The sequence below is a fragment of the Aphelocoma coerulescens genome, chromosome 5 (genome assembly GCF_041296385.1).
Source record: "Aphelocoma coerulescens isolate FSJ_1873_10779 chromosome 5, UR_Acoe_1.0, whole genome shotgun sequence".
Taxonomy (NCBI): domain Eukaryota; kingdom Metazoa; phylum Chordata; class Aves; order Passeriformes; family Corvidae; genus Aphelocoma; species Aphelocoma coerulescens.
In genome coordinates, this window is record NC_091019.1 from 8,567,574 (window position 1) to 8,580,268 (window position 12,695).

General features: G+C 35.5%; 1 protein-coding gene across 5 annotated transcripts in view; it reads left to right on the plus strand.

Annotated features, from left to right (window-relative positions):
• ANO3 (anoctamin 3) overlaps positions 1-12,695 on the plus strand; it is a 208,094-nt gene that overhangs the window by 131,250 nt on the left and 64,149 nt on the right. For all 5 annotated transcript variants that reach the window (XM_069016480.1, XM_069016482.1, XM_069016481.1 and 2 more), the window contains exons 5-6: positions 9,892-10,044; positions 11,740-11,840. In XM_069016480.1, coding sequence (XP_068872581.1) covers positions 9,892-10,044; positions 11,740-11,840 — 254 coding nt within the window. The remainder of the gene's footprint in view (positions 1-9,891; positions 10,045-11,739; positions 11,841-12,695) is intronic.

Here is a 12,695-nt window from a genome sequence, read left to right on the forward strand (position 1 = left end):
AGGCCAACAAGTGTCTATTGAGCAAAAATGAGTAGTATCTGCTTTTCAAGGGAAATGTAGAAAATGAGGAGGTCCCTGAGTGGCAAGTTGATACTTGAAATGTTCTAGTTTCTTTAGGAAAGGGAAGCAGGCTTAAACAGACTTTATCACTTGAGTGGAAGGCAACATTTGTCCAGAGAAGTGGCAAAATCAGTAGCAGCCAATTATTTTCTTTACCTATTGCTATTACATGTATAGTAGCACGATAGAGGTATTTGAGAAATTACACTTCGATTTCCTTCCATTCACTACCTCACTGTTACTCTCTTTGATCTAACAAATTTTTTGTCTAGGTAGTGCATTTTCCTATCTGGCAAGGTAAAGAAAGGATTTTTAGAACAAGGTTCATATTATTATCACTGTGGATTCAGGAACTATGAAGAAATACTGCCTACACAATAGCCTAATTTACTGCCTTTTTCTGGTAGTTCAAAAATGCAGTCTAATAACACAGAAGTAAATAAAGCTTAAAAGCAATGATAACAGATAAAATCACCATCCCAGAATGGAAGGATGTGGTAAAGTGCAACAAAAATTAACTTCATGTTTGTGCTTTTAGTGCTTGGCTCTCATCTCCTGTGAGGTTTTTTTTTTAAAGCAAAAAAAAGCTCACAAAATATTTCAGGAAATGCAGGGTAAGTGGCAAGTAATAACTTTATCATAAAGATGAAAATTTTTAAAAATAAAGATGTAAAGAAAAATTTCCTGTGGTCATGTTAGTGTGCTTCTCAAGACCTCCCTATTAGACCTCAAGAGCAAATAGAAGAAGTTAAATATTAAAAAGCCTCCTCCTGTCTCCAAACATCCTCCATTGCTGCTCTCTCATATGGTAATATTGAACAGACTTCCTTTAAAAATTTTGCATATCACCTAACCCCCTTCTTTCCTGAAGTCAAATGTGTTTTTCATAATATATACAAATGCATTTTTCATGCTTACTCTCTAAGTCTGAATAGAATATAAATGGAAAAAATGTCCTCTGTGAAGAAGCTAAAATAATTGCTAATCCTTTTGTTTACTCCTAAAAAGTTAAACTGCAGTTTAATTAGGAAGGTCAGATATTTCTGGAAGTCTTTGTTTCCACAGAAAAAGCTATGTTCTACACAGCAGTGTAGTCACACAGAAATACGATAGTGTGGGTAATTATGGCAGCCTGTTATGTTGTCTTTGATGCCCAAGATAGTTTGGATGTCTTTGCATATGCAAATATGTCCCCAATTTTCATTCCTAGGTTATTTGCACAAGAAGAATGCTAAACCAATATACACTTAAAATCATCAATCTTTTTTTGAAATTAAGTAATTGAAAGATGATTCTAATAAATCTGTTTATGATTTATCCATTCCTGCAAACACAAAAAGATGAGATCTAACTTAGATGTGTGTTTAGAAAATTTCACATAAAGAACGCCTTAGATTATTCTTAATCAGAGTATGTTTTTGAAATGTAAAAAATGGGCATAGTAGCACTTCAAAATGCTTCACAGCTATTTCTATATAACTTAAGAAATCTGTAAACTTACTGAGCTCCCAGCTTTGATTTTTAAACATCCTGAAACAAAGCAAGCATTATTTAGGTATCCCACTTTTGTCATGGGAAAAAACCCACTGTAGTTAGCATCAGAGATGTATTTATTTCCAGAAAATACTTAAGGTATGAGCTGAATCATAAGCTCTGAATGGGGACAGTAACCACTTAAATGGTGGCATCCTTTGGCGTGAATATTACTGAAGATATTAATGCCAAGTTCATGGTAACAGTATTAGGGAGAATTAGTGATCTAAATAAATGAGGTGGTTTTCATGAATCAGCCAGTAATCTTTCAATCTAATAGGATCTTATGAAGAACAATAAATTATATTGAAAGTAAGTTTTCTTTTATTAGACAAAACCATTCCACTCAGAACAGGAAAGCTATTAATGTGGATTTTTCAGGTAGTTGCCATGCTGAAGAATTTAACAGATCAGACTTTACCTCTGTCAAAATTCAGTTTTTCAAATTGTTTCCATGGCTACTTCTGCTTATACATGATTTAATATCCCTGAATGAATCTGTTATTATATCTGAAAGATCTCTTAAAAGCCAAGACACAAAGAGGTACAGAAAACTGCTTTTCCTTGACACACCTCTGGTAACCAGTGTGTTTTTGCATTTTAAGTGTCTTTCTGCTCTTCTTACTCCTCTCTTCCAAGCTGATTTTCCTTGCAAGTATACAGAGTGATACTGTATGTGCATGTATACATATCTGTGTGTTGAGAGTATACGTATACATATATATATATACATATACACACACACAAACACACACACATATATACATATATGACAATTCATACCATCCTTTTTGGGCTCTAAGACACCATGCTGATATATAACATCAGTGTATGGTGGTGTTTACAAATTTCTAAGTGTCAGCAGTATGCCAGTGTTTCCATGAGAAAGCAAATACATTTCAAAGTCTGCTTATTTGTCTTTGATTCTTCCTCTACTGTTTTCTGGTTCTACAACTTTTCCCTGTGTATTTGTGTCCAAAAAAATGCTACTGGCAGGGTGGTGCTATATTATGGAGTGGTGGAGTTGAGACTCAGTGCTTGGATTCAGTACTTGCATTTGCAGTGGTTGCACCACTTTTTCTACGGGTGGATTCTCCCCTCCCCTCCCCTCCCCTCCCCTCCCCTCCCCTCCCCTCCCCTCCCCTCCCCTCCCCTCCCCTCCCCAAAAAACCCAAGACACTTAAGTAAATCTCTCTTTAGTATGTTGCTTCATTATTGGTAAGGGTTTAGTAAAATTATTTTTCTCTAGCACATTTAGCATCAGAATTCATGAACTGTCTTAGGAAGGAAATTCATTCTGTTCCAAACTTCATCACCATGACATAAAAAAAATTTGGGGAGAGAAATTCAGCAAATTTAGGGTGCAATTATAAAAGAAGACTCCTGAGGCCCAGCTGTGTGTAGGCATCTACCTTTAAGATCCCAGGCAGCAGTCTGTTGCTATATTTACTTTCCTTTATATAATTTTACAAATGTAATCCAAATGATACCACCCACACAGAGGAAAGCTAAACTTCATTCTCTACACTGTAGAGACTAAATAAATATGTTCTGCTGTGGGAACTTAATTCTTGAGTACTGTCCGTTGTCACTTATTTAAATGAATGCTCCTGTTGCTGGTTATGACTGACAATTGATATTTTCTATGTGTTCATATAAATGTGAAACGTTGTTATATTCTTTTTGCTAAGTGAACAACATTCCTTGAAGTCAGAAGCTGAAATAGACTCTTCACTGCCTGAGCTACGCCCCAGTGTAAAAGTTGTTTCTCCCTGTTCTGGATATGTTCAGCCAGAACAACCTGCTCTGGGCTGAGTCCCATGGGCTCTGTGCCTCCTGCTAGACTAGCACTCATATTGTGCTTTTATTGATGTTTTATTTATAATTACAGAGTATGAGGGTAGTAGATGAAATTATTTTTTAGATATACTCTAAAGCAACTAACAAAGTACATCTACTAAGAGGTGTTGTGAAAATACAGTTGGCAGCCTCTGTGTTTATGTGTACATGTATGTAAAATATGTAGAAATCATGCTCATTTTTATTGCCATCTCTGGAGGATTTCAGGAGTTAAGCAAATAATAAAATATAATGATTAGTCTTGTTCCCAGCTTTTCACTTAACATTTATATGTGAAAAAATGGTAATGAAAATTTTATACATGAGACAAACAAGTTATACCATTTCTTTCATGTCAGACTTGATTTACTGGATATTGATAGAAAGTTAGAATAAATTCATTTATTAAAATAAACACATGTATAATCTAATAATGCAATATTTCCTAGGCTAAATGCATACTGAAGTACTTTTATTATTTTTCTGGAATAAAAACACCCTTGTCACTATTTCAGCCACAGTCAATAATGACATGCATTTAAGCAGACATCAAGTTGATCAATCAAATAGGTTGAAATAAAGAATCACAGGTTGGAATCTTAGTTGTCTATAGTTTTCACTGTACAAAACAATGCCAACAAAATTTAAGATTCATCAAATGGCTGTTTAACTCATCCCCTAGGATAATTAATGCAACACAAACTGCTAAAGACTGTTTCCAAAAATTGGTCAGTGGTCAGAAAAGTAGGGATTAACATTGCAAGCTTAAAAGGACAAAGTGGAAATGCACATAAAGTGTCTCTTTGTGTGAAGGTGAATGTTATAGGAGTTTATCTTTTTGCTTTGACTTGAATGCTGTTTAGTGTGGCTGAATATTAAAATCTGACTTCAGTCTACAAAATAGTCAATATTTTATATTATTAATATAGTAAAATATGATAGTATCCTATTGCCAAATATAACATATGCACAGTGGCATATTAGTATATTTTTACATAATAATATTTCATCTACATTGATATTTTATGTTAATAGTCATGTCTGACTAGCTAATTGACAAGTTTAGTAAGAAAGTCTGTTTTAAGAGGAGGACTGTACATGTTTGGGGAAAGAAGAAGAGTGATTGCTTTAAACATAGTGATTTTTCATTTATATAATATACATTTATGGTACAGTAAATTTAAGGGGATATTAGAGTCAAAAAGTTTCATCAATTATATTAATGATAAGTTTCTACACAGTTTACGAAACTATACATATTTCTTTGTAGGATTACAGCCGTGAAGCATCCAATAAAGCCAATGTGTCCCAAATTAAAAAAAAGGAGAGCAAGCAGTTTTCCCGGAAATGAGCTGTCAAAATCCTTATAAATGGTCTTCTGGGTTTTAAAAGATTATGTGGATTTGGGGGCTGCTGGACAATGTTATAGAAAGTTACTGAATACATAGAAACCTGAGCTGACATTGGCTGAACATGGGGCAGGCAGTACAGGGAAGTATCTGGTTTCCTATACATGCTTTCTCCTAGGCAGTACCTTTGATGTATAAACAAATTAGAGAGAACCTTTCGTGTACTTGATATTTAGCTGTTGCACAGCTTAAGCTGCAAATACTTGAACAAGTGAATGGGAATTTTCTCCAAGTTCATTAAAATGTAAACATCTATAGAGATTTTGTCAGCCTTTAAACGTTGCTGTTATGTTAGTTTTGAGGAGAGTTGTCCGTGGTGGAATGAAGGTGAAATAAATGGTTACAACATGTATTGTACTTATGTGTGGTTCTCATTAACCTCTAAATTCACCTAGGTAGTGTATATTATTCACTATCTCAAACTTTTTACCAGTGTAAGGTGGAAAACAAAGACAACATACTACTATATTAGGATACAGTGAATGCCATGTAATTTACATGAATCTAGAATTTGCTCCTGTTTTGAGAATGGTTCCAACTCACTCTTTAGAAATATTTGTTTCTATGTATGGTGTGAAAAAATGATAAAAGTTTAATTTGCAGATCAGAACAGCAGTGAGAAATAAATGAAGTTGAAATAGTTACAATTACTGTGAACCATGCTACTTAAATTAATTGGGGAGAGAAAGATCCCGTAAACCAGATGTTCCCACTTTGTGAAAAGGGCATTGCTCATTAATTAGAATCTGAAAAATAGTTTATTGAAAAATCCCTCTGTGTCGGCTAAATACAAGGAAGTTCTTTTTATACATTTGAATAGAAATGTAAACTTTTTATTTTTATAGCTTTGCTAAATATTTGCATTGTACTTCCACCTTTTTTTTTTTGTTTGAGCCAAAACTCCTTTTTCTAGGATAAATTGATCAATGTGTGTTGCCTTGTGTAAATTTCAGTTCAATGATAGTGGTAGTATTTTGAATGTTACACTTTCAGGCTTCAAAGCAGTGTGTCATGTGATTTGTGTCATGTGATTTGTTTTACTAATCACAAGCTATGAAGCAACCAAAACTGTTGACACATAATAAAAACAAGAAACTGCAGTAGATCTATAGTGTCAAAGCCTCAGGTAACAGTTTACTCAAATGCAACCCAGTGTATTATGATTTTGCATAATGAACAAGCTTGAGTGAAGTGGTACTTCACAGCCTCATAGTTGAAGTTCTTCTATTTAAAGACTTTGAAAGAACAAGGTTAAGTTAAATTGCTGAGTTTACCATCTGAACTATATTGCAATACTCTAAAAGGAGTTTTTCAAAACAAACAAGTTTTCATATATGTGTAAATGTAAGAAAGCTAACAGATGGATACTGTTTCAGAAAATCTGGAGGAGTAAGATGGTGGAGAGGATGAAGAGGATAAGAGAATGTGCATTAGTCCTTTTATACACCTTTTTCAGGTGAAACAGAAAATCTTAAACAGAATAAAGGAGAGTACGGTCTTTGCACAAAATATTTCTTCTGATGCTTTTCTCCTTTTCTGATCCTTTTCTCTGTTGAAAAAGGTGAAAGAATGAATCAAAGATGTATTGGTCCAAACCAGCAGATAAATAATAAATGATGTGTGCTTGAATGCCCACTGTAGCAACAGTTGATTCCTTGTGCTAGGTATAGATAATATACCTGACTTATATGTTTAATTGAAATTATTGCTCCATGTTCTCCTTACCATGTTATGGAGCTCCTTCAGATCAACTGAAAAAAGCCAACTAAATCACCATATAAATTATTTTACTGGTACTCAATTACTTAAGTAATTACCATATTACTGCTAATATAGGTGGTCAACATTGCTTGTGAATTGCACAAAAGTTTAGTTAATGGTGCCAGTAGCATTAAAGTTAATCAGTCATGAATTCAGAATAGTATAGGCCAGGTTCACTGCATGAATGTGGTGACTTTACTATTGCACTTCTCAGCCTGTGGGGGTTGTTCTCTGAAAGTGGTCTGGGATAAATAGGGATAGAAGATTTTTTTCTGCTATCTTCACTGCTCATTATGTCTTTAACATTGACCCCAAATAATTCTGTTTGGTATATTCTGTTTGGTATATTCTGTTTGATGAAGTTGAGGTTATATTTGGATACTGTCATTAATCTGAGAAATAAAACGTTTTTCTAAGACTGAAGAAAATCAAATGCTTCAGAAATGAGGAAAGAAAGGCTAGAAATAATAATCCGAAGAAAGGCAGTAGAAGTGTATTCCAAAAAGATGGATGTAATTTGCAGCATGTCTGTGCAGAAATTGCATGAGCAGAAGATGTGTTAGAGAAGTTCCAGATCTCCCCTCTGGGGGAATTTTGGCCAGGCTTTTTGTATCTGATTGTGCCTGCTTCATGAACCATAAAAGCAGCCCTGGTCTAGTTTTGTAAAATACTTGTGCAGGAATCCTTCATTGTTGAAGAGCAGATTAATTGCTTGTGTCTTGAACCTGAAAAAGTATGGGTTTTAAAAACTTGCATATTCAAGCTTTTGAACCTTCAGTTTACTACCTCACCTTCAAACCTCTACATTTACAGCTTTAGATCATTAAATCTATAACATTATAAAAATAATAAAAAAATAACGTTTTTACTACCATTCCCATTCAAAATTCTTAGAAGGGATGACAGACCCTATATTCTGTGCACTATCTTGGTTGACACTCTTGACTACCTTAATTTGGATTTCAGATATTGTTTATCTGAATATGAAGAAAGATATTGAGGTGCTGGAGTGTGTTCTAAGAGGGATCCAGGGCACAAGTCTTATATGGAGCAGCTGAGGAAGCTGGAGTTACTAGTTTGGAGAAAAGGAAGCTCAAGAGGAATGTTACTGCTCTCTACAACTACCTGAAAGGAGGTTGTAGCCACATGGAGGTCAGCCTCTTCCAAGTAACAAGTGACAGAACAAGGTAAAACATCCTCGAGCTATACCAGGGTGTGTTTAGATTGGCTGTTAGAGAAAATTTCTTCACTAAAAGGGTTGTCAGGCATTGGAACAGGCTGCACAGCAAAGTGCTGGAATCACCATCCCTGGAGGTATTTAAAGGATGTGTAATGTGACCCTTGGGGACATGGTGTAGTGGTGGGTTTGACAGTGCTGGGTTAACGGTTGGACTCAATGATCTTAAAGGTCTGTGATTCTAAATTGAAGCTTAATGTACTTAAATAATGTTCCCAAGTGTAAGGTGATGAACTCCTTTGTAATGGTAGATGGTCTGAGACAGACTGTTCCTTGTTTTTTTATTTTGGGAGTTAAAAAAGCAGAGAAGGAGGAAGAATCTTCTTAGAATGCTTTAGGTTTTGCAGACTGAGGAATTCTCAGAAGCACTAAATGTGTAGAAAAAAGCAGTGAGAGATGTGGGCATAAGAAAAACGTTTCACATAGAAACAAGTGAGCTGGTATCCAGTATTTATAATGCTGGTATCATGCATTTGATACATGGTTCTACTTATGAATAGTGTCCCTATTGGGTATAACTCTGAGTATTGTAAAATTCATATCCAAATAATCCAAATAGGATTAATTTCTAAGACCAGCATCCTGTTTAGAAAATGCAGCATTGATAAACATTTGGTCCCAAAGATGATGGGTGTAATGTATACTACTTGGAACGCATAGTTTTCTGGATGGTTTGTGTTTAAATGAGTGCTGCATTATCCAGAAGATGATGATAATTTCTCAGTTTACCTTTTCAGATGTCAAAGTCTTCAGAACCTGGGGGTGCTGGTCAACAGCTGGCTGAACATGAGCCAGCAGTGTGCCCAAATGGCCAAGAAGGCCGATGGCATTCTGGCCTATATCAGAAATACAGCAGGGCTGTGTTTGTCCCTCTGTACTCTGCACTGGTGAGGGCACACATTGAGTATTGTGTCCAGTTGTGGTCCCCTCATTTCAAGAGAGACATTGAGGTGCTGGAGTCTGTCCAGAGAAGGGCAATGGAGCTGGTGTTGGGTCTAGAGAGATTAGGTCTTATGAGGAGTGGCTGGGGGTACTGGAGCTGTTTAGTCAGAAGAGGAGCCTCAGAGTTCTTACTTCTCTCTAAAGCTACCTGAAATGAGATTATAGCAAGATGGGGATCAGCCTCTTCTACAGGACAAGAGGAAATGACCTCAAATTGCATCAGGGGACACTCAGATTGGACATCAGGAAGAATTTTTTCACTGAAAGGATGGTTAAGCATTGGAACAGGCTGTCCCGGGAGGTGGTAGAGTCACCATCTGTATAAGTGCTCAAGACATGACTGGATGTGGCACTTAGTTTAGTTGTCAAGGTGGTGTTTGGTTGGACTCAATGATCTTGGAGGTCCATCCTAATTTAACAATTCTATGATTCTATAGTCCATCACCAGTTGGTTGGATCTCTGTTCTGAATCATGCAAAGCAGAGAATGCAAAAATAGCTTGCATTAGTAGCAGCATGTAAAGCAGGGTTTTCCATATCAAGGTCAGATAATTCCTGGTGTTTGCAAGCATGGTGGGAAGGAGCTAATCAAGATTTAAGCATTGCTAACATAGCATTGGAAAAACACTTCAACTAGATTATCCATGCAAACATTCCGAGCAAAAGCATTTCTTTTTAAAATTTTTAGATTTATTTCTGTCTTGGGGAAAAACAAGTATGTTTGTTCTATAAAATTTGCACAGGTACAAAGCTGAGAAAATTGCTTTAATTGACTTGCCTTTATTTTTTCTTTTTAATTCCCACTTGAAAGTAGGGATTAACAGAAGTTCATATCAATACCCACCACACAATAATTTTAAGGTTTTTGCACAGCTGAAATAACTGGAATATGAGTTTTGTGGAGCTATTTTATTTTGTTTTGGTCTAATTAATTTGAAATCCTGAGCAACTGGTGCGTATCAACTTTTTGTTCTTCTGAATTTGTCACGTAGTCATCCTTCTGATATGTGGCTATTTCCACGGTTTAGTGCTGTGTTATAAACAGTTCATGATGGGGCTCTTCATCTTTATAGATGCCGTATTTAGAGTATTTTTGTTTTATCTTTGCTAGAGTGATGCCATGGCATCATCAGGACTCTTCTTCAAAGATGGCAAAAAGCGCATTGACTATATCTTGGTCTACAAGAAGTCAAGTCCACAGGTAGAAAAAAGAAGCACATTTGAGAAGAATTTGAGAGCAGAAGGGCTGATGTTAGAACGGGAGGTGAGTCTTGTAGCTTATGTGGCATAAAACTCCCCCTTTATAACACTATCTTACTTTACTGAACTGATAAAAGATTCCTGACAAAATTACAAGCTGTTCCAGTCAGGCTGTTCCCTTCATCTGCTTAACTGTATTAAACTAATAAGAAGAATAGCTTGATAGTGTGTGTTTAAAATGATTTGGGGGATACACGCTTGTATAAAGAAGTGTAGTGCAATACAAAGGGAAAAGTTCCAGCTTTTTATGCTTGCAGAACACAAGAAGCTTCAGTAACCCATGTTGTTGCTTTAATGTATAACCTCCATGTCTTTCAGCGTGATGTTAAATGTCTCACTGTTTTTCAAGGGGTTAAGGTTGTCACTAATCTGGTTAATCCACAGCTAGTAATAGTAGTATTAATATAAAAATGAAAGAAAATGGAGCCAGGGAAACAGCCTTGGATTTTTGCCATCTCATGAATTACCTATAGAACAGGTATATATTTAGTCTATTCTGATGTAAGCTCCTATTGTTCATGTATCTTTCATCCTGATTTTTCAACTCAATGGAATTGAAATACATATTCTGTGTTTAAGCAATGAGCTTGCAAGTTATAGCTCACAATATAGCATGTTGAATCTTCATAAATAACTAAATAACTAATTTGGTTTTTAAGGCTTTTAAGAATTGTTACAGTATAGTAGTAAAAATATCTGGTTTTGTCCCAATTTAAATAAATAGTAAAATCTTAGCTTTTGTCAGTTCAGAATTATTGATATTCAGAAACAAATGGTTTTATAAGATCTAAAATGTTTTGTTTTCTACTAGTACTTTATTTTATCCACATCTTTTGAGGAAGTAAAGTGAGGTAGTAGTATGGAATGGTGATATGACTTTATAGAACTGATAGGTAAAATTGTGAACATTTTAAGTGTTATTAACCCTTTAACACCACTTTCTTTTACCTTTACTTACCAAACCTTGCAAACTCAAGTTTTTGGAGGCTTTAATCAGACTCAACTCAAATATAAAAATATCTACTTATAAAATCTCAGGCAAATACATCTGTGAGGAGGGTGGGGAACTGAAGTGTTCATAAGAGAAGGTGAATATAGAAATCAGTAAGGCTAGAACTCTTGTTTTATGTACAAATAAATTAGTGATGAAAAACATTTGTGTAGAGTATACATTGTAAATTTAACAAAAAATGGTCTCAATTCATATGCATTTAAAAGTTCCCAGCAGGTATCTCAATTACTGAACCATTCCCTTGAGTTACCATTTTGGCAGAGTGCAGCCTGGAGCCTTCTCTCATCTGTTCTCATGTCTCTAGCAGCTGACCACTCTTCTCCTTTAATGGGACACACACAGAATGGTTTTCAATCTGCTTATCTAAGGTGATTTTGTGGAGATTTAAAATTATTCCACGTAAAATTTATTCCATGTAAAAAGGTGCTGCATAAAGTCTTTACTTAAGTTCATGACCAAAGATCTTTCCCTGCAGATTCCTTTTGTCCCACAAGTCTACACATACTACAGTTCGTAAGGGAAAAAAGTTATTGATTTTCCTTTGTCTAGAAGAGCACTTGTTTTCAGAGTTGCATGCCCAATTCAGGCCTAAAATCAGAATTTGACCCTGAAGAATGCTTCTAGAAGGGTGGTTGCCATAAAGGTTTAAATTATTAATGTGTATTTGCATGTTACTGCTCTTTACAGCCTGCTGTTACCAACAGTGATATCATGTTTGTTAAAATTCACTGTCCATGGGAGACATTGTGCAAATATGCAGAAAGAATGAACATCAGGATGCCTTTCAGGTATTGTGGAAACTATTTTAAGAAACCTATAATTTAGTGCTTAATATTGACAGTCCATCACTTATTTAAGGCTTAAATGTAGCCTTTACTACTCTGTAGCCAGGCATACTCATATTTTAGTGATGTGATAGGGAGAGAGGAGAAACAAATAATAAGTCCTGTTCTTTCCTCATTTTTACACAGCACTCTGTTACTTGTTTTCAAACTTGCCGTCTAAATCAAATCGAGCATATGTCTTTAGAAAACACTGTTAGTAGTTCACACATTGTTTTGGATGTTCTTGGCAGAGTTTCAGGTGTTCTCCATCTGAGCTTGAGTATCCTCCACGATTTTAGAGTTTTTCTTAAGTCTTACGGAAAGGCAGGTGAAATGACAGAAAAATCTAGTGTCTTCCATGTCTCCATTATAAAACATATTGTCAAAATCTGAGTAAAATGAGGTCCAGTAGCTTTCCTTAGGCAGAATAATGGATTGAACTGAGTTCTTTGTTTGAATGCAAAACAAGTTCTATCATATGCTTTTGCAACAAATATTTGTTCTTAATTTATGGGACTGGTTAATAATTTCCTGCAACAATACATAAGTCTTTAAAGGAGAAAATATGCCTTTTCAAATTGAATAATAATGTTCTTAGAGAGATAGAAGACCATGTAGTGTGCTGTAAACCTCCTCAGGAGTTAAGGTGGTAACTAGATGCCAAAGTTGTGTGACTCATGGAAAATGCCCTTACAGCACCCCTTTCTCACTCAAACTGCCAAGTGCTCAATCTTCCATGCTGTGGCAATGTGGCTCTCTTGCATTGGTCCTAAGACAGAAACAGTCATCATGAAGCATCCATTGTTCAAATCTTGCTCC